This window comes from Nannobrachium achirus, assembly GCF_963921795.1.
Source record: "Nannobrachium achirus genome assembly, chromosome: 19".
In the NCBI taxonomy this organism is placed as follows: Eukaryota; Metazoa; Chordata; class Actinopteri; order Myctophiformes; family Myctophidae; genus Nannobrachium; species Nannobrachium achirus.
In genome coordinates this window covers 12,585,868-12,608,652 of record NC_137826.1, presented here as the reverse complement: position 1 = coordinate 12,608,652, position 22,785 = coordinate 12,585,868, and the positions used below count along the sequence as shown (strand labels likewise).

Genomic DNA, 22,785 nt, shown 5'->3' with positions numbered 1-22,785 from the left:
TGGCCCATGCGGCCTGGCCCTCTCCCTCCTCTCACATCCAAAGCTTCTCATCCCATAAACCTTTGAAAAGCAAAGAGAGAGCATGATTAGGGAGGACAGACGAGGTCTTGAAGCGGGGGAGCTATGAAAGAGCGCTCTCCAGATGTTAATAAGAGATCAGGGAGAATTAATGCTGACTCCAGATAAAACAAGGTCTTGGACGGCCTTGAATTGTTCATGTGAAGTGATTTCTTGGTCCTTGCGGCAATTATTAATAGATTACAAAAATAGTTTAAGAATATCAACCAAGTCTGTGTGACTCTTCCCACCCCCCCCTCCTTATGTTTCCCCCGACTTTTTTGCCTTTATTTGAAAGTACAGTGGGGATTGACAGGAAACAGGGAAGAGTCAGGGAGTGATGTAAAGTAATGGTCCGCCGGGCTCGGGAATCGAACCCGGGACTCGCTGTCAGGCTGCATACGAGCCGTAAGCGCCCCCTGTGTGAGTACTTGTAGTAGCTGTTTATAACTTAGATTTGGGCCTGGAAGTGGAATTCCAACAGTGCACAATTGCACATAATTAGCTCAAATTCTTCCACGTACCGTGCACTTTCATTATTTGAATAATTGCAATTAATTATGTTGTGTTTATTGACAGAGATGATTGTTCTAATTAGGTTTCTCTAATTGTGCACAACACAAACACACAGTACATTGTTACTCTCAGGTAGAAATGTTGTATCTCCATATTTCAACTTTTTTGTTTTTTTTGTGACGTTATGTGCTTTCAAAGTTTTATAAATATGTATTTATAAGTGCTTGTGACTAAATAATAACTACATTGAATCCATTGGAACACAGGTTATTTTTCATTATATTATTATTTTTTGAGCGGTGGTCTTCAATGCGTGACTGCGTGTGTAACTATGTTACTATGTTTGGCTGTAGCATTTTTTTCACTTCATCGTAGCTACTTTTGAAGCCATCACAGTCGGTATACCCATTGTTGGTTCATGTGAGGACCTTACAACATGTGCTCTGTAAGAACCTCAGCTGAGATTTACTTTGAAATGCAATGCAGTAGCTACACAGATTCCTCATTGTTTTCCTATAATATGAGAATTATAATGGTGCTGCATATTAGTGCATCTAGCGGACTGCAGTCACACTTCGTTGTCCTATTTTTTACCTTGTTAAAATGCTAATTGGCTCCAGTCATCCCGATTCTCCGTACAGTGCATCTGGCCAGCTCGTCTGTGCTTTCCACACCAGCGCCGTTCTTTAGCCCATCCACGCAGGTACCGGTAGGTGTGGTATGTCCTACTGATCGACGCCTGTGTGTTGGTTCCAGTACAAGCTTTCTGGCAGGAAGTTCTCTGTGTCGAATCGATGGCAATGACCAACTAGTCTCATCCTCCTGACGACTATGTTCTCTGACACATGTGGCAGCGGCCCCTACAGACGTTTGTTGGTCATTTGTTTGTCCTTTTTTGATGTTCAACACCACAGCATTCTGGTGCACATACCGTTGTTTCCTGTTGAGATTGGCACATTTCACCCAGGTTTTCGAAATTTTCATCTCACTCACGTCACTTTGTCTGCTGACCTCACTCAGCAACGAAATAAACAGAAAATAAATGAAAATAAAACAATTCACAGGAGGCAAGCAGTGATCACCCCATGATGTGCACTGCAATGTAGTTTCAAATGCACTACATTGCAGGCGCTTTTTGAGAGTGAAAAAATAAGAAGACACGTGTGACATGTGTGATCTGGGCAGCTTGCCCCAGGAAATATGCCAAGCTAAATACGGAACAACGGTATAGCACCCATCCAAGGACTTCTGTCCAGTCAGAGCAATAAAGGAGAAAGGACTCCACAGCAGCAGAAAAGAAACCGATCTTGATGTGTCGGGGAGGTTGGCAGTGTTGTTTTTTTCAGCAAAATTTGATTTAGTCTTAGTCTTAGTCTTTTGAATAACACACCATTTAGTCTTAGTCCTGTCTTAGTCTTAGTCTTAGTTCTGAAATAGTTTTTGTCTAGTCTTGTCTTAGTCGACTAAATATCAAAACATTTTAGTCTTAGTCTTAGTCTTTTGGGATTAGTCTTAGACCTTTAGTCTTTGTCTTTTAGGATAGGTTTTTTAGCCTAATATAACCACATAACTCTGAACAAGTCATTGTCTTCTACTGCCTGTTACTTTGTCAAAATAAACCATACATAAAAGATGTATTTGGCTTTAATTTAATTGCAGTTACATACCAGTGTTAATTTTTGCAGCCATTAGTCTTAGACTTAGATTTAGTCTTAGTCTTAGTCTTTAGAATAACACAAATAATAGTCTTAGTCTTAGTCTTTTGAAACTGTTTTAGTCTAGTCTAGTCTTATCGACAAAATATCAAAATCTTGTAGTCTTTTAGTCTTAGTCTTAGTCGACAAAATTAACACTGGAGGTTGGATGTTGGCCCAGTTTGTGCATAAACATGCAACGTTTCAATAAAACATTTTTCTTCCCTGGTTGGTGAAGCCAGTAAACACAGCCCCAGGCCAATAGATTAGCATTACTGTCAGCAAGGAACTCCCCCCGGTAAAAAGAACATTTTGGTGAAGTCCCAATGGGATTCCCTGACAGTGTGGGGAGAGACTTGAGTCAGAACACATGCTGTGTGTTGGTGGCATGCCTCACCTTTACTGGTTGGCAGCCAGTCTGTGAAGTTGATCCGGGCAATGTGATGTTGTGCGCTTAATACTGTAGCTAAGCTATGGTGTGAGATGCCAGCGAGCAACAAAGTATAAAATGAATAAATAAAGCCATATAGCTTTGGTAAACAAGTGATTCTCAAACTTTTTCATTTGAAGGCCCCACGGATTTTTAAGCATTATAGGCCACAGACCCCCATAACTCTGAGAGTCACTGATCATGGAACCCCCCATGGACCCCTGGGCCTGGGGGGTCCCTGGACCACACTTTCAGAACCACCATGATAAACAAATGATCACCTGGCATTGGTTGTTGTCCTCGTTATCCTGCCCTGTAGTCCGGGCATTTCGGCCAGTATGTTGATGGAATCATGCACTTTATGAAAGAAGCATGAAATTTGGCACACAGTTAGAACATGCCATATGGAACATGTTTGGTTATAGGGACATCGCAGATTTGTCTTGGGGAAACTATGAGAGCCCAACTTTGATTGGCTCCCACAAGTTTCCCAAGACAAATCTGAGATGTCCCTATAGCCAAAAATGTTCCATATGGCATTTTCTAACTGTTTGCCAAATTTCATGCTTCTTTCATGAAGTGCACGATTTGTGCACAAAACGCTCGGACTACTGGGACAGGGACAGGTTTATATGATCAATCAATCAAGCATTAGATATTAGCTTTAGCCAGTTTTACAGTATTTTGTCTGTGAAAACCTAGCCCGTGCACAAAAGAAAGGTATGCAGAATTACTGAAAACCGATGCTAGGAAAAAATTGTATTAGGCAAAAGCCCCCTGGATCTGTCTCCTTGTCTCTACACACACAATAAATTGCTGCAGCTAGACCTGTTATATTGTCACTGTCAGGCAGAAACCTCGTATCTCCACGTTTCAAGTTTGTAAGTTTTTTCACCAAGTAAAGCCCTGCTTCATCATGCAAGGCTGTCGCACAAAGGTAGTGAAAACAGCCGATCTACAAGCACGCAACGCCTCGCGGTGCGAGGGGTTGTGTGCTTGTAGATCTGCTATTTTCCCTAGTTTAGTTCATTTTTAAAATACAAAACGAACGGTCCTGGACATACAAGGTTTCCACCCGACAACGACGATATGATATTGCTCTGGTTCTTTTTGCTGAATCGATCACTGGAAAAGGAAGCTCTTCAATAAGGCCTAATGCAAAGGTTTTTGGGGAGAAAGCAGAATGGAGGAGGCCATCCATCATTCCGCCGAGCTCTTTCCTCATGAAAAAGTAAAAGTCATGCATCCATCTACTATCCTCCCCCAGGGTATTGTGTGTGTGTGTGTGTGTGTGTGTGTGTGTGTGTGTGTGTGTGTGTGTGTGTGTGTGTGTGTGTGTGTGTGTGTGTGTGTGTGTGTGTGTGTGTGTGTGTGTGTGTGTGTGTGTGTGTGTGTGTGTGTGTGTGTGTGTGTGTGTGTGTGTGTGTGTGTGTGTGTGTGTGTGTGTGTGTGTGTGTGGGCGCGCGCACGCGGGTGCTTCTATGACCAATGAACCATAACTCTCCCCTCTGGCACATTAATCCATCAGATCCAACAATATAATGTACAGTACACACACGGAAGTGGAATTTGGCCATGCGTAGCAGAGTAGCCCTGCCTGAATCCTGAAGCATAGTATATGGGATGAGCAGTAGATATTTGGTTATGGACTCAAAACATACCTTTTTAAAGGACAACTTTGTTTTTTTTACAACAAGGGTTCATATTTTAGATTGTAATTAGACAAAAGAAAAAGTGAGTGTTAAAATGTTTTCATTTGCTTCGTTCTATTGTTTTATCGCGTTTACCGTGCTAAAATGTGGGGCATGCGTACGCATCGGGGCATGCGTACAAGTGGCTAAATATGTCTTTTTAGACACAATAAGCCAGCAGTTTCTTCATTGCTATTTACAGTAACACTTCTAGCCCCCATAAATCACATCCAACCATGAAAGGTTGAGTTGTATCTTGGGAATGGGCTTATTCTGTCTAAAATGACATATTTAGCCACTTGTACGCATGCCACCAAACACTGAAATAAGAATCTCTAAAACAATAGAAAGAAGTAAATGAAATAATTTTAACGCTCATCTTTTATATTCTTTAATTACAATCTAAAATATGAACCCTTGTTGTAAAAAACTAAAGTTGTCCTTTAACAAAGCTTTTACTGAAGCTGGTTGCACACTGCTGCGTTTTTCGGGCCGAATATCGGAGTGAATTTTGGAGCACGCAAATAAAAAAATCAAGCTCACGTTGTGTCAGTCACGTTTGCACACTGCCGCCCGTTTTGCGCACCACTCAGTCCCTTGCTCTCTCCATCTCCCTCTCTCTCCTTGTCCTGAAAAACGCATTTCGCAACGAAAAACGCAGCAGTGTGCAACCACCTTTAGTACTTTCTTTTTTCTTTGGTCTCTTACGCTATGCCTTCATTCGTTTTCATTCTACTTCTTACGCCAAGAAGGGGCCTTATGCTGTTACCGACTTTTTTGTCTTGCCTTTGTTTTAGATTGTTTTTTAACACTTTGGGATTTGCAAAAATGTAAAGTGCGTTATAAATATAACGCAATATATAAGGGTATTACTTAGCTCCTCATATCACAACACTTAAGCCCTCTTTGCGATGTGATGTGTTGTGAGCTTGTAGATCTGCTATTTTTCACGTTAATATTTCTTTTATATTTATGTATTTTTTACTCCTGAAACGTTTTGTCCACAATAGAGACACCAGGGTGAAAGTGGTTAAATATTTTCCACCATCACTATCAATTTCAGCAACAATTGGCTAATGGGATTGGCTGACTCCAGTGCCTTGAAATGCCATGCTCAGCATTTCAAAACCGGCCATGTGTCAGCATACAGTAATCTACCAAGAGTTACAGCAGAACCACGGATGGTGTATGACTCCCAACTTCTGTAACCAGCAGTACACACATTATAAGTTAAGCAGAAGCAAAAAAGCAAAAGCAAAAAGCAAAAAAACAGACAACCTTGTTCTTTATAGAAAAGACTAATGATAATTGGTCCCATATATACTTAAAAAGATGAACTAAAATGAGAGAGAGGGAGAGACATAGCAAGAGATAATTGGTTGCCAGTTGCATACAGTATATCACTAGCAAGGAGGCCTTACTTAAAAAAAAAAAAAAAAAAGAATGATGTGAGAGAGAGAGAGAGAGAGAGAGAGAGAGAGAGAGAGAGAGAATGTGGACTCATACAAATAGATTGGCAGGCTTGATATGTGAGATGTTGGCGCCTCTCTCTCTCTCTCTCTCTCTCTCTCTCTCTCTCTCTCTCTCTCTCTCTCTCCCTCTTTCTCTCTCTCTCTCTCTCTCTCTCTCTCTCTCTCTCTCTCTCTCTCTCTCTGTTCAGCACCACTGAAACACCTTGAGACCAAATTAATAGCAATGATAGACATGGAAATCTATAGATTTTTTTACAGCTGAATAGGTGCACAGCCTCGGTTGTCTAACAATGCACTAATCCTGCAAGTAAACAAACAGCTCCAAGCAGTGAGGGGTGAATAAATAAATACAGCGTCTTGTCTCTCTCAGTTGGAATGTTGCAGCAGGAATCTCCACATAATCACCTGAGACGGATACATTGAAGGCTTCGGGCTGAACTGTTTTCCCCTGTTTACATTCATAATTTTTTTTACCACCAAATCTTTCCCCAGTCAATCCAAAATGACTGGCGTCTGAAGAACGGCACATCAACCGAGAGTCATGCATCATACGCACGCACGCACGCACGCACGCACGCACGCACGCACGCACGCACGCACACACACACACACAGAGTCATTGGATCATTGGTTGATCAACTCCCCCAGGGGTCCTTGGGGGAGTTTCAGGGAGTCCCCAGCTAAATCATAGATAAGAACCAAATGGACCCTTATGGGTCTGAAACTCTGAGAGTGTACAAATGGGTTCCATTTGTACACTCTCAGAGTTAAATTAGAATGATTTTACAATATAAATGGGGGTACCAGAGATAGAAATGCCATTAAATGTAGTCCGTAGCGCATTAGATTATGGCCATTTTAAGACATAGCTCAGCGCTCGCTTCCTCCTAATAAAGGCTTCAACTGGTCCTGAGGAGCATCAAAGCCCAGACTGCTCTGATGCAGCCTGCTTCGTGTCTCACTTTTATCAGACTCTTGGAATGCTAGTGCTGAATTCAAATGAACCGTCCCCACTTTGAATCCAAGAACAAGACTGTGGCATCGTTGGCCACGGCTCTTCTCTTTGACCAAGTCCCTCGTAACTAGAGCCCGACTGATGCCAGAGTTTGGCGTCCACGCTGTCCTGATTTTGGATATTCCTACAACACAGAGAACTGCCAATAGAAAAATTCAAAGACTCTTATTCCCTCAATTCAAAGAAATAAGACATGAGAGAAATCAGAGTGTATATTGGGTTTTACTCTGGAGAGGAAAGATAATCAGACACAGGCAGACATACAGTATACAGGACTCCCCTAGTGGGTCCTCTAAGTTTTCCTCTAACAAAAATGGTGGTTTTACATCCATCCATCCATCCATCCATCCATCTTCAACCGCTTATCCGGAATCGGGTCGCGGGGGTAACAGTTCCAACTGAGACCTCCAGATTTCCTTATCCTGAGCAACTTCCTCCACTCCCTCAGGGAGTATACCGAGGCGTTCCCAAGCCAGTTTGGAGATATAATCCCTCCATCTGGTCTTTGGTCTGCCACGGGGTCTCCTCCCAGTGGGACGCGCATCGAGGACCTTCCTAGGAAGGCGCTCATATATATAAATAAATACAGTATATGACTATATATATATTGATTGGTTCTCAAAACTGTGACAAGACAGAAACAATGGGTCTTCTAACCCAAACATGATCTCGTAGTCATGGTACCCACAGTCGCAGTAACCTGTCAAAGTCAAAACAGTGTAGCAGCTCTCTGTATATTTCCACTAGCCAGCCCCAAGGTTGTGTCGTGAAAGAACCAGTGTCACACAGTCCATATTATCATATAGGAAAAATCTATTAAAACGATATGATGTTAACTAGTGAATATCAAAAATATCCTATCTACTGCCAATAATGACATGCCCAAAGGGTATGCCAGGTGGGAGTGGTTAAAAATAGATGTTGTCAAAAAAGCCAAATAATGTACGATATCGGCCAGACCGGTAAATTGGTCTGTCACTATTCGTAACCTCTGCCTGCAGCTGCAAGGTGAAGTGATGATCTTTAAAAATCAAACCTCGGTTCGAAGTGGAGCGGTGAATTTGAGCAGCTGTACCCTATGTGAGTGAGTGAGTGAGTGTAAACTGTGCCTGTGAGTGAGTGGTGAGTGTGCCTGGCCTGCACAAAACAGCGCCCCTCCTTTAACTAGTGTGTTGTGTGTGGCCACTCAAGGTATTGCCAGGCTACGGACAGGGCCAGCCACCCAGCCACCCAGCCAGCCACCCACATACCCACGGACATACCTGTCTATTGGGAGCGCTTTCACCGCTCCAAAAAGTGCTCAAAGTACTACTAGGTGGTAAAGGCCAGCCAAAGACTATCGATTACATGGAGAGACTGTTGACTTGTTAATGGTTTTGGTATTATATACGTACTTGTTGGCTCGGTGATGGACACTGGGGTTTATGTGCTCTTGGAGGGCACAAAGTGGCTGATTTAAGCACAGCAAGGTGACTGGTTATTTCTACATTTCATTTCTTTTTGGACCAGGATTCAGCTCCCTCTGCTTCAGGGCACTGAACACGTCGGAAAAAAACTAAAACAACAAGATACACTTTTGTTGTGAACTTTTCACTTTTCACGTTTAGCTCGAACGAGGCAATTCCATTTGTTTATTTTCTACTTTCTACACCTTCTAACACTGGTGGCCATCTTTTGGGCACAAGAGGTGGAAAGAAAGTACTCAAATGTTTTACTATATCCTATAAGTATCAAAACTGCAATGTAGACATACTAAGTATTCCAACTGAGAGAGCATTCCAACTGAGAGAGACAATAAGTAAAAGTCCTGTGTTCAATGTTACTTGAATAAAAGTACAAAAGTATTGGCATCAGAATATACTTAAAATACCAACAGTAAAAGTACTAAAATGTTTGAAAATAGCAGATTTTCAAATACCGGTAGCCTACAGTATGTATAAAATATAAAAATATACCTGCTATTTTTCACTGGTTAAAGCATTCAATAATTCTATGGGTTAATGTGGTGATGTTTTCTTTCTGCTGCCCTGCAGGTGGAGTCTCCGCTGGCTGTGGATGCAGTGTTGGGACAGTCATCGTTCTCCGTCACAGATGAGAAGGTGTCCATCTCTGAGATGCGTGTTCATGCCATCTCCGGCCTGAGCCTGTCCCTCCAGCACAGCCCAGGGAACAGCCACACCATGGTGGCCAAGGCCACCGGGCTCCAGACGCTCACCGCGCCCAAACAGGTGTGCTATTTATTCATCGTGTTGAATGTTGGAACGAAGAATGAAACATCGGAACATTGCACACTTGGAACAATCGTTTGCTATGACTCTCAACTCTTCTTTGGCACTATTTGTTTTCATCAGCTATGACTGATAACTGCTACTTCTACTAGCAGCTGTGGCAACTAAGAAATCCCCCAATTATTATTTGTCCTTGTTAGAATAATATAAAATGACTGTCTTATATATAACTGTGCCTGTCATACAGTTGTTTTTCCTGTGAATGGCAAATATGACAACTGTCTATTCCCTTCTTAGGTTATAATAAAATAACCAGTATGTGTTGCACAGCAGATTGCAAAAAGAAGGAATACATTTTCCAGAAAATTATATCAATTTGATATGCATCACAGCTGATAGAATATAGCTTCTCCTTAGGTAACCTCACATAATGTAAGCTACCTACCTTTCCCAGTGACCATCAAAGTTTAGGACAGACTTACCAATCTAATTGGAGCGTTTCTGCTTTTCACCCTGGACAGACGGCTCGACTTGCCCCCGCCTGCTGTGCTTCTCATGTGAACCTGGGTTGCTTGCTTCCCAAACGTAATTGGTGTCTCCCAGCAACTCTTTCTGTAGAGCAGTAAAATGTTTACTCACAGCTGAAACCTTCACAGGTTATGGTGCCACGCAAACAGCAAACCTTTTAATTTTCACATTTTTGCCTGCCACCATTAATGAGCAAAACAGTGGATTAATTGTTTGAGTCATGTCCCTTCGGTGGAACAGACATTGTTTATTAGCGTGGATGGCAGTTTGAGTTGTTGTGTTGCACTATCCAAAATTGGATTCCCTTTACATTTTTTCAAAGAATCTATCCGCATTGATCCATATTTCTAAGGTAAGCTGCTGGAACCGTCTCTGGTTTATATTATTAAAATATAACTTTCAAGGCGCATTGTATCACATGCGCAAGGAAGAAGTGAGGATACTGAGAAATGAGTTCTTTGTCTCTTCCTCTGTGCGTTGACAATGAGAGTTGCTATTCTCTCATGGAAGTAATTGGTCAGTATTTCACGTAAAAGGGAAGTGTGTCTACACAGTGAAATCCTCAGCATTCAATTATCCATTTGTAACTCAGAGAGTGTACAAATGTAACCGAAAGGGACTGAACGGGTCCTTACGGGTCCATTCGGTTACATTTGTACACTCTCTGAGTTAAAGAGGTGGTGCCATGATTCCCCCCCCCCCCCCCCCTATAAAACATGATTATCAGGTATTATAATTATACTAGGAGGAAGATCATTTCCAAAAAAGTATACAGAAAGAGTTAGAATTGGGTTTTTATGTGGCCACACCCCCAGTTCACTAAGTATGCATGGATGGCATGGTGGGTGGTGACCCAGCTGATATAGCCACACCCCACAGTGTTGGGTGAATGGTAAATAGGGGAGTTGATACTGTGACATACTTAGTATCTGTTTTTTAACTGACACTTTTCACCACAAGGTGGCAGCCTCCAAGAGAAAACAAACAAATACTAAGAGAATACATCATTTCTAAAAAAAAAACACATAAGGGGGTCTAATGAAGTACTTTCAACCTCCTAGACACATGAAAAACAGAAAAAGTACAAAACTATGGCACCACCTCTTTAAAGCTATACTGTGTAAGTTGCTAAACTAGTGGTCAGTCGCGGTATTGCTTTTTTCAGCCGTTTTTCGCCCGGAGTCGTCGCGGACCACCGCCGCGGACCACCGGAGCGGCGCCGCAAACCACCGCGACCGATACAAATCCATGGAGGGGTAGAATGTAATTTTCTGAGCAGGATTTGGGGAGTGAGAGGTTAAGAATCCTTCACCATCGTAAACACTGGTTGCTGAGGGAGGCTACTTCTTAAAGAGTCTGTTATTGGCTGGTAGTGTATCATGTGTGTATGATCTGCGATGTGATTGGACAACGTACAGTATACAGATGATGCAGATGACGTCATTTTGCCGCGAAATTCTACCCCCCTCACGGCTCATAGAAAACATATAAAGAGAAGGCTTCAGAAGCTGAAAATAACGGAATGGGGGTTCTAAAACTTTAGCGATTTAACAGTTAGGACAATTTTAAGATTTGTTTTATAAAAAAAGTTACATGGTATAACTTTAAACCAGTAAGACTCCCTAATCGGGAGATAAGCGACCGTTGGTCGCTTATCTCCACAAATAGGCCAAAAGTTTGTTTTACCAATTATCAAGACATACGGGCAGTTGACAGTTTGCCATGGTTACTCATTGAAGTTGAATCTCCATATATGGAGATAACCTACGCATCACACTAAGTCTGACCTCACCAGCCCATATTTGGGCATGAGCAACTTATGTCTCCATATATGGAGATATGATGACATCACACAGTCCTCAGCCGATGATGTGGCGTGATGTCATACAATACACAAACGAGCCCTACAGTATAAAGGGGCAATTCTTGCCAGGAAAGAAGCATTTCTTCGACTCAGACCTTATCGCCAGGGTTGGCTTATAGCAGCTGTCGGTAGGACCATATATGGATTCTGTTAGTGTGGATCTCCTAACAGGGCATCATCTGGGATACAATCCCTTTTATGCCCATATATGGAGATCCCTAACAGAATCCCTTTCATGCCCATATATGGAGATCCCTAACAGAATCCCTTTTATGCCCATATATGGAGATCCCTAACAGCATCCCTTTTATGCCCATATATGGAGATCACTAACAGCTAACAGAATCCCTTTTATGCCCATATATGGAGATCCCTAACAGAATCCCTTTTATGCCCATATATGGAGATCCCTAACAGAATCCCTTTTATGCCCATATATGGAGATCCCTAACAGAATCCCTTTTATGCCCATATATGGAGATCCCTAACAGAATCCCTTTTATGCCCATATATGGAGATCCCTAACAGAATCCCTTGTATGCCCATATATGGAGATCCCTAACAGAATCCCTTTTATGCCCATATATGGAGATCCCTAACAGAATCCCTTTTATGCCCATATATTATGGAGAAATCCCTGCTCTGAGTATCTGACATCAGTGTGATGTCACCTGTTTATGCTCATATATGGAGATCCCTGCTCTGCGTATCTGGTTGCTATGGTAAACAGTTGGTTGCTAGGGTAAAAAAACATGGTTGCTATGGTAAACAGTTGGTTGCTAGGGTAAACAGTTGGTTGCTAGGGTAAAACCATGGTTGCTAAGGTGGTTGCTAACGTACACTAACAGACCAGCAACAACAGACTGTTGCCACAGCAACGTACACAAAGGTTTGTGTACACATGTGGTGTGATGTCATACTGATGCGGAGATATGAGCAGGGCAAAGGTGTGACGTGTGACGTGTGACGGACGGACGGACGGACGGACGGCCGGTGGAGGTTTTCATAGTAAACTGCTCCCTGACGGTCGCAATAAACACTGAGGTTTTCACAGTGCATGCGTTTTCGACCCTACCCTGCCCTTCCACCGGTCTTCCCTGCGAGGCCAAACAACCACATCGAGCATCCGCGCGAGAGAAGCAGCATTTAATTCCAATTTTTCTTGCTCCCCGCTTCCCGGCCACCTTGAAATTTAATTATTGTAATGTATTGTCCTAAGTGCTCTCCAAGGCCTGGCCATAAAAGGCAGCCGAGCCCTCTGCCAGCGCAGATCTCACAAGAGTGCTGGAGCTATTTCAAGCTATTTGATTCTGTTTCGCAGGGAAACTTTCTAAACGTCCCCTATTACTCCAGAATGGAATGAAAGTCATAAAGAATATGGGTGGAAGTTGACAGTCGAGAGTCTTTTTGTGCTATTCCCTTTCCAATTGACCAGGTCTAAAACCGCTGACTCCAATAAATACTCCCAAGATGACAAGTTGAGTATTGTCATTATATCTCATTACGTTAACAATGACTTGCCTGCCTCCGAGTGATTACTTTTGATGGTTGCTTAAATAAGTAGCTAAATATATTATGCATTACTTCTCATAATGGAAATAGAAATTAATGCAAAGTTACCGTGAGAACCATATTTCTGCTGGAGTGTTATACTGTACATAAATATTTTATAAGCCCAACCATTTATACTGAATTAATGTTGTCATTAATTTCCAGTTGCAGCAAAGTACAAATTCAAGCCTGACAGGTGGCTGAGACGCTATTCTGCTCAATCTTACGCATTCTTAGTGAAAATATGCACGTTAGATTCATTCAAAGGAAATGTGTGGATTGTGTGCCAACGGTTTAGCGGGCTAAGCTGTGTGCCATACACCAACAGAGAGCACAAATCTTTAGGTCTCGACTTCCTAAACCTTTTTTTCAGCGTCATACAACCTTATCTTCACTTTTTTGTTTTAGTTTTTCCAGTGTCAGCCCTCATTACGCATGGAGTAGGCTCATAACGACAGGGATGCAGTGTTCACTGTTCAATGTATTATTCAAATCATGCATATCAAACGCTCCCTCATCCTGACACGCTGACATGGCAGAGCCCTGGCTCCGATCCAGAAATCCTTCTTCCACAGTGTCTCTCCTGGCAACTTGCTCAGAAACGAAAAAGGCTACGGTATGTCAGAGAGAGAACTGTTTCCCTGCATAGTCAGTATTCCCAACAGGAGCAATATGAGCTGTGTTGTTTTTTTTAGCAAGCTGTGGACAAAAGTAAAAAAAAAGAAATCAGCCTTGTTGTTGTGTTGATGGCAAGAACTCCAGCGATACTGTTCTTCGGTTCTGACGCAGATGAAATCTGTCAGGCCAACCCGGAGACACGCAGGGCACACCCCGCACCGATGCTTTCCCCGAAATGAAAGAGGGTGAACGCAACGTGTGAGCGCGGCCACGATGGCGCACACACAACAACACCTCAAATCCCGAGTGGAACATGTTTGCTCGTCTAGCCCTGTGCCGGGCAGTATACCGCTGCGCTGTTGTCCACGGGACATTGGGACAACACTCCTGCCTGCGACCCTTTTCTCGCCCGCTCGCTTTAAAGTGGTGCACCACTGTGCTCATCACAGACTGAGTGCACCGTGTGCCTGTTCAGGGTACAATGTTCTGATGTTCAGCGATGCTTCAGGGATTGGCAGAACTTCAAAGGCCGTTAATCAAATCAAATCAGAGGCCGGGGCGCGTAAAAGAAGAACATCTCAACCACTCAGATATTCTCCTGGGAGATATAAACACAAGTCTGGATGGTGGCTGTTTTATAGCCCAAATTGTTTTTGTTTTTATTTTTTTAACTGTGATTTTAATATCCTTTGTTGACTTTAATAGGGCTGTTTGCAATATCTTAAAATAAACTAGAAATACTGTTCCTATTAAACAGTGACTGTGGGCTCGCTCGTGACTATATTCTGCAGCGTGCTAACTGTCATTTGAAGCTCAACCAATACTCCAGCTAACACCACTCCAAGATTTTCCACACCTCAATTGCACCTCATTGGCTAAGGGCCCTGCCTTTGTACTGTTGTGGCGGAACAGCCAGGGTAAAATATCTGATCTACGTGTGTGATGAAAAACGTAATAAAATAACATTCAACACTGTTAACAGTCACGTCTCTCTCTTTGCTTTGACAGGAGGCCAGTTTGTCCATATGGATGTACTACACCGACAGCACAGCGGCCCCTCTGAGCTACTTCGACCCCAAGGACTACAACCTCAATGCCTCCACGTCCGACGACAAGATTGCGTCGGTCTCACAGGAGCCCCAGCAGCGCTGGCCCGTGGTGGTGGCGGAGGGCGAGGGGTCCGGCGAGCTGGTGCGAGTGGAGATGACCATATGCGAGGCCTGCCAGAAGACCAAGCGCAAAAGCGTCATCGCGTCGGCCGGCGTCCACGTGAAAGTCCGCTTCGGCCCGGAGGACGACTCCGAGGAGGAGGTGAACACAGAGGGCGAGGGCGAGCCGGCCGCCCCCACCAGGCGGCCGGTCGTCGACTCCAACGCCGGAGGGCGGAACTTCGAGACGTCGAACGAGCAGCCCGCCAGCGTCCCCATCGACTACACCAACTTCCCCACCATCAGCAACCAGGAGAGGCCCACCGAGGGCGAGGAGGAGGAGGAGGAGGAGGAAGACGACGACTACGTCCACTCGCCTCGCAACATGACCGACCTGGAGATCGGCATGTACGCCCTGCTGGGGGTCTTCTGCCTGGCCATCCTGGTGTTCCTCATCAACTGCATCGTCTTCGTGCTCAAGTACCGCCACAAGAGGATCCCGCCGGAGGGCCAGGCCAACATGGACCACTCCCACCACTGGGTGTTCCTGGGGAACGGCCAGCCACTCAGGGCGCAGAGCGACCTGTCGCCGCAGCAGGTGGAGAGCCCCAGCAACGCCCTGGAGGTGGGGCAGACCTGCTGCCACGGCGACCACCACAGCAGCGGCAGCTCCCAGACCAGCGTGCAGAGCCAGGTCCACGGGCGGGGGGACGGCAGCTCGGGGGGCTCCACTAAAGAGAACGGCGAGGAGGCCAGTTCCCCCACCTCCAAGCGCAAGAGGGTCAAGTTCACCACCTTCACCACGCTGCCCACGGAGGACATGCCCTACAACTCCATCCCCATAGCGGACGAAGAGGACATTCAGTGGGTCTGCCAGGACATGGGCTTTCAAGACCCCGAGGAACTGCACGACTACATGCGCAGAATAAAAGAAATAGCCTGAGACCCAAGAAAGAGCGCGAGAGGCGCTGCCTTCGGCTTTCTAAAAGAAACGTTCCTTTCTATTTTTCTCTCCTTTCACTCAAGTGAAAGATAATTTTTCACAAACAAACAAAAAGAATGAGGCCAGCTATTGGTTGCGGTATAGGGTTCGTTTCATTACTGTTTGCACAGTGCTCCCCAAGTCCCCACCCCTCCCCCTTACATGCTCACACTCTTTAGAATGGCAAAAACACAAGGACGGGTGCATTATAGACCAGAAGACTCCAATCTGAACAGACCAGACAAACAATGTGTTCGATTGGAAGCACTGTGCTATGAAAAGTGCTGCTGTTTTTCGGGGCAATGAAATAGCAGGCCTGATATGGACAGGTGTATGGGAGGGAACTGGTTATGGCCCTGTTTTGCCACTATATTAAAACTATATGTTTTCAAACGAGAGACCTTTGATGAACAAATGCCTGTCAGAGGTTCTTTGTGGACGCTACTATATTATGAAATCATTATGGTTTTGCCAAAGAAGGGAAAGCATTCTTTTCAGTGGCACAAAAAAAAACTTTCCTCATTGTCGTTCTTGGTGCAGCACACTCAATGATTTGTATTCAAATTCATTCCTGATGTTTTTTTCTACATTTCATAGGTGGCCAAAAGCAGTGCCCTACTACTATCTCATCTGGTCCTCAGCAAATGTAATGCCTTATAACAAATGGTCACGGTTCACAGCTTGTATAATTTCTGACACCCTGTTCTCACTGTGGCTGGAGACGGTGTAGTAAGAGCAACTAGTTAACATACTACCGCTGATCTCAAGACAAGACGTGGTATGAAAAGAGAGGAGCTTGCATATTGTAAGGAGCTCCGACGTTGTTTGCATGCAAGGAGATCTTGAGGCACAATCAGAATCAGTTTCCAAATTTGTAAATGTTTGTATTGTAATTATGTAATCATTAATACACTCATTACTAAATTGCATATGTTATCATGCATTACATGCATGCCATGTCAGGCCGAAATGCATACAGGCCCTCCTAGTATACAGTATGTATTAATCATAATGCAGCTTAAGTTGCATATCAACTAGTAGCTCACGCCAAGTTAAACTGTAGCTAGATGTTGAGGGCTTGGACCATTAAGCAGTCAGATGGTACATGGATTATTGAGCTGTTAGCTTTTTAACAAAATGGTATGGGATTTGGCACTGCTAGGTATTTTCTATTCATTTTTTATGATTTATTTTTCTCCAACAAGCTTGGCTGGCCTTCAACCTGCTGGCATCTGGCAAAGTCATGATTGGGAACGCAGATGGACGCGTGCCCACATTGTACCCAGTGTCCTTTTTAAATACTGCAGTAAGGGGGGCTACCTGACATCATAACTAGATAAACCAGTCACTTCACCATCTCTTAACTCATGACTATCCCTAATGCCATGCTGTTTTTGCTGTCAGAAAGAGGTCAGGAAAGATGCTTTGTCAGAAGTGTATCAGAGAGGGGACCAAAAAGCCTTGTACTCAAACGCTAAATTTATACACTGCGGTGGCGACAAAGTATAAATTGCAGGCTTTGGAGAAATCAGTGGTACTGTAACGCTGCTGAGACAAGAAGCTCTTCAGATGCCGCGGTTGTGGTTTTGATGCCATGGAAATGTTTTTGAATATCTCAGGACTCTGACTTGGTAAAACGGAAATCCTAAGTTTTGACAGCGTGGGGTTTTTGGTTTCGCACAAATCAGAATGATTGCAGGGCTCGGCAAATGGTTGTTGGCGGGATGGCATAAATGAGATGAACGTTGAGTTGAGCTTTTAAAGGTCTACCGATGCGGGTCTGAACTTCATTTTAAACTGCAAATGACAGAGGGGTAAATTAGTACGCATACAAAGGAGCTGTCACAATTTCACTACAGTTGAGTACATTTTACTGACCTACATTTGTGATTGCAGTTGCCATGTATTTGGAGAGTTGCTGCCGCTGGAGCATATGACCAGAGACCACTGGTGAACAAAAAAGGGAGTTTCAATAACACCCTTTATTTCCATTCTAGAGCAGAGGGCTTGGATTTAGTTTTTTTTTATTTATTTTTTGACTGACTGACTGACTGACATTGATCATCAGGTTTATGTCACTTGTTTTCTCAGTGATCATGAGAATGGGCTTTCAAAGTCATCAATCCAAATGTGAAATTTGTTGATATATTAGTGGTATTTAGTCCTCTTTGTCATCTTTTTTTTTTTTTTTTTTTTTTTTTTAAGACCCAATCCAGAACTCAAGTATGTTACTACTAAATCACCAGTATATTCGTTCGATTGTCTGAGCTCCCAATACACGGACCATAATGTGACATTGAAACGGGAGTTTAAAATATACGTAATTTCAAGATGTAAATGGTTTGTGTATAATGGTTGTAAATATTGGACCATACTGGACCTGTATTTTAATCATGGTGGGATCTGACATTTTCAGAGATTTATTTTACATCAGCATCCTACCCATCAAGATTATTATGTATATAAGTACCCAATTATTACACTCCAAAAACAAAATCCTGGATTGGGGCTTTAAGGATTTGACTTTCTGCATGCCCTCTATACATTCCATGTGATTTAAATAAATATCAACCGTGCTCTAGTGTTTGATAATATGCAATCTAAAAGTAAATGTCTTTGACAGTCCAAGCCCTCCCTTCAGTCACAAGGATTACCATAAAACCAAGTCAGTCACAGGGCTTTTATTTTACCCCCAAAGTTTGAACTTCACATTTCACACGGTGGTGTCTCAGGATGAATGTAGGATTCTCAACTGTACTTTGCCTCTCGTATTAACACGGTCAGCCCAAACCAGGACACTGCTTAATACTAGATTCTAAGTTTCTAATAGCAGCTTTTTACAAGTGTTTTGTTTTATTCTAGCTTTATTTAGCTCATGCATTTGCCATCACTGCTGTATGTCTCTGAAACATTTTATTGCTCAAGTCATTTTATAGTCCCTCTCACCTTGTGTATATACTGTATGTACATGTTTTGTTTGTTATTTAGTTTTTCGTGTAATGCCACTGTGGTGATGGTGTGCATACTGGACTTTCTGTATTTCCTCCAAGCTGCTACTAGAGACTCTTGTCTTCTTTCCTACGTGTGATTGAACACCTTGAGATGTATACCCCCGCTCCCCTCCTTGGAAGACTGCGACATGTGTAGCTCCACTGGCTGTACCAAGCGACGTCACACGAAAGATCATTATGTTCATGTATAGAGCACTGTTAAAAAATGTATTCTCTTGAGAAACAACTCCTTGTATTTCCTCCCCGTTATATGTACAGTACTAAAGACAATGTAATACACAAACTGTGTCCTTTCTACTCCTCACAACATCATTCCAAAAAAACTAAACAAAACGAGATTGATAGTGGTGTATTGTTTTTTTATCCATTAGTGAAAGTGTTGCTCTTTGCACATGGTATTTCATAATGAAATCAGTTTCCTTGCATTGATATTTACTTGCTGTCCTTGACATAGATAGGATGCTGCTGTAGCAGAATTCAAAGTAGGTTACTATGTTCAGGGTTGTTTTTTAGAAGCCTATCCTTTGCCAGCCTATCCTATCCTGTACTGTCACTGGCCAGTAATGACTCCGTTGTTAGGGCATAAATCATTTTGTGTCCACACAGTTTTTTGTTATTGAGAAATTGGCAAATGTTTCCAGTCAGCACTTGTTAGAAATGCAAAGGCCCCAAGAAAGTATTACTCTCCCAAATTGACTGCAAGTCAATGTGTGCCTCAGCCATTATTCTCAATGCTTGTATCTACAGTAAGTATATATAGCTTTCAAAATGTATTGTGTCATTCTAATATTAGTGCTGGTATCTACGGAAAGTATTTATAACCTTCAGAATGTATCGTATCATTGCCATATGGGTATCTACGGTAAACTTTGAAAATGTATTTCTCTGATTGTTTTAACCACTTATTCTTCCACCGGCTCCCCAGATATCCAATGAAAGATGTACAGCATAGCAAGCGCACCAATCCTTAAATAACCCTACAATAGCTCCGACTTTATCGCTGTTTTACGACAGTATGTGGTCAGAGTGTAGACCGAGACTGCACTGCACAGTGAGGAGAAGCGGCAGGAGCACGGCACAGGGTTAGTAGGAATATAAATTATTGAAAGATAAGAATGTCTGAGGGCCCGAAACACATTTGCTGATCCGGGATTTCAACATAGGCTACTTGAGGATTCCATGCGGCAGAAAGCCGAGTCACATTTAACAGTGTAAAAACAAGTCACACATAACTGGCTGACTTACAGAGCGTGGACACGCAATTTCAAATTTGCCTCAATAGCCGCGGGCTGCATTGCATTATTCACCCAGCTCTCTTTTAATACACACAATCTTGCCGTGATTTCTCCAAGCGCTCAAATTGAAGTTTGGAGGATTTAATGAATTTATAAATGTCCTGTGCATCACACACCCTGCTGGCTGCGCACAGGGGCATTAGCAGGGATGCGGGGATTTGCAACAACAACTACAAAAGAAAGGTGGAAATAAAAGTGGAACCCTATTTTCCGGCACCCATGCTGGTAGGATAAATATATTTTTCCCACACCACATGAATCAAAAGCCTTCAACTGATCACACCCTCTGCCTCTTTCATCGGCTCAAGGTGATTCTCCATCGACAACAATTTGTAGAAGAATATTGTGCATGATTTAAAAGTCTAAAACAATTTAATATAACCTAGTTGAAGTTTAATGATTGTCCTTGTATGCAAGTACAAGCACGTTATCGGTGATGTAATCCAAGTTCCCAGAAGTTCTCATCGGCTCACAGTGATGTAACCTGTCACTGAGTATTTCTGATCTTTCAACATGACAGGCACCTGTCACCAGGCTCCATCAAACACCTATGATCCAGCCTGGGGTTATATCCAAGTCACGAGTGAAATCTGCAGATTGTTCCCTTGACTATACCTTGCTACAGTAGGCCCTTTGTGGATTATTTCTGTTCTAACCTCTTAAAAAATACAAAAAATCTTGAAATGTTTTAAAACTTTGTCCAAAACATGGAGACCAGGGTTAATGTGATTAAAGGTCACAGGGTCACGATAAGATTTTAGATTTCGTAAACAGAACTGTACCTCCACAAATGCTATGACAGACAGTATTGTAAACAAAATACTCACACTTTGAAGTGATTTACTGCTATTTTCACATAGGCGCACGCACGCACGCACGCACGCTCGCACGCACACACACACACACACACACACACACACACACACACACACACACACACACACACACACACACACACACACACACACACACACACACACACACACAGGCCTATACACATAGCCTACATACAGACAGTAGCCTATATATTGCTGAAACTGTCACGTAAATCTTTAAAGTTTAATGTGACATATTCCACTAAGCTTTTGGTGCGCAAATATCAGGGAAAGGCTTAGCTTGAGTATAAGGCTGGCTGGCTGTATGCCAAACTTCAAATATTTGAAGTCAAATGCTGTTGTAGACATAGTTTCAAGTCAGTGAATCTGTTTGATCAATGGATCACCGGAAATAATTTAATTTCAGATGATCACAGACTCTATCGGTGCCACCTTTTTATTGTATTAAACGTGTCGGATATTATACACTTAAAGAAAGTTCTGTTTGATGTTCAGCCATGAGCTGAGTTCTCTTTGGTTGACATAATCAACTGCAGGTAGCATGCCAAACCAAAGTGAAACCACTGAAGAGCAGGAGACAAACCAACTCTTCCCACAGGAGGTGATTGATTTGTCGCTCAAATGGCTTCAATAATGAATGAATCCGAAAGAAAGGCTGTCCAACACTACAAAGGTGGTGCATTGAAATGAAAGGTTTTTGACCACAATAAAGAACACTATGAATATCAATGTGAGCCTGTTACGGTACCATAGATCCAAGACACAATTTAGAGACATGAATTTATTTATATCTTCACAAAACGTATAACAATCGAAAACCAAATGCCATGAGAGAGTATTCATCTCAGTCAGGAGGTTCATGTTCTCAGCCCTGTCTGTGTGACTGCCAGCTAATCCAGTAGTTCTCCAACGTTTTCATGTCAGGGACCCCCAAAATAATATGCATTTAGCCCCATCAGAAAATGTTCTGTGCCAGGAACACCCAGAAGAGAGGATTTGTGTTACGAAGTGATGAGATCAAAAGTCTTGACATGCAAGAAAATACAAAACAGACAGTGAAAGACAGAACATGCTTTTCACTGGTCTTGAACCTCCAATCTTTGGTTCCCTGGTCAAAGTTCTTTCCTCTGTGCTATAGAGCCATATAGGGATCTACAAGGGATATCAAAGTTATTAATCTCAGGTTTCAGAAGCCTAAGCTTTCTTTTCATAATTTATACGTTTTTTTCCTTTCAGGTGGACAGTGAAAGACAGAAAAGGTTCATAAAGGTGTCAAAGTAGATTCATTTTTACCCCTGTAGTCTTAGCACAGAGGAAAGAACTGTGCCTACGGAACCAAAGGTTGGTGGTTCAAGACCAGTGAAAAACATTTTCTTGTCTTTCACTGTCTGTCTTGTATGTCATGACTTTTGAATAAAGATTTATTTAAAAAAAATATATATATATATATATATATATATATATATATAAATAAATAAAAACTTGACCAAGTTGAAAAAATCCACCAAATGTTCCTCCTCCTGTGGAAATGGCACAGCGCAGAGGCTTTCCACCTATGTTTTCCACAAAGGAGGAAAGCAGTGGAAAATGCTTTTCACTCTTGAACCACCAATATTTGGTTCTATGGGCAAAGTTCTTTCCTCTGTGCTATAAAGCCATAGTAAGTCTACAGGGGACAACAAAGTTATTAATCTCATAGGATTCAGAAGCCTAAGCTTTCTTTTCATAATTCAAAAGTTTTTTTCCATTTAGGTGGACAGTGAAAGACAGAAAATGTTCATAAAGGTGTCAAGGGACATTCATTTTTGCCATTTGTCGTGATGGTGAATGATGATGAAGTATAGGGTCA

At 42.7% G+C, this 22,785-nt stretch overlaps 1 protein-coding gene across 1 annotated transcript in view; it reads left to right on the top strand.

The window, feature by feature from the left end:
* Nucleotides 1-15,973, top strand: part of tmem132e (transmembrane protein 132E) — a gene marked incomplete at its 5' end in the record, with an annotated part of 201,259 nt that extends 185,286 nt beyond the window's left edge. The window contains 2 exons of the mRNA XM_080749244.1: nucleotides 8,909-9,103; nucleotides 14,673-15,973. Coding sequence (XP_080605370.1) covers nucleotides 8,909-9,103; nucleotides 14,673-15,755 — 1,278 coding nt within the window. The 3' untranslated portion in view covers nucleotides 15,756-15,973. The remainder of the gene's footprint in view (nucleotides 1-8,908; nucleotides 9,104-14,672) is intronic.
* Between the last annotated feature and the right edge of the window lie 6,812 nt (nucleotides 15,974-22,785).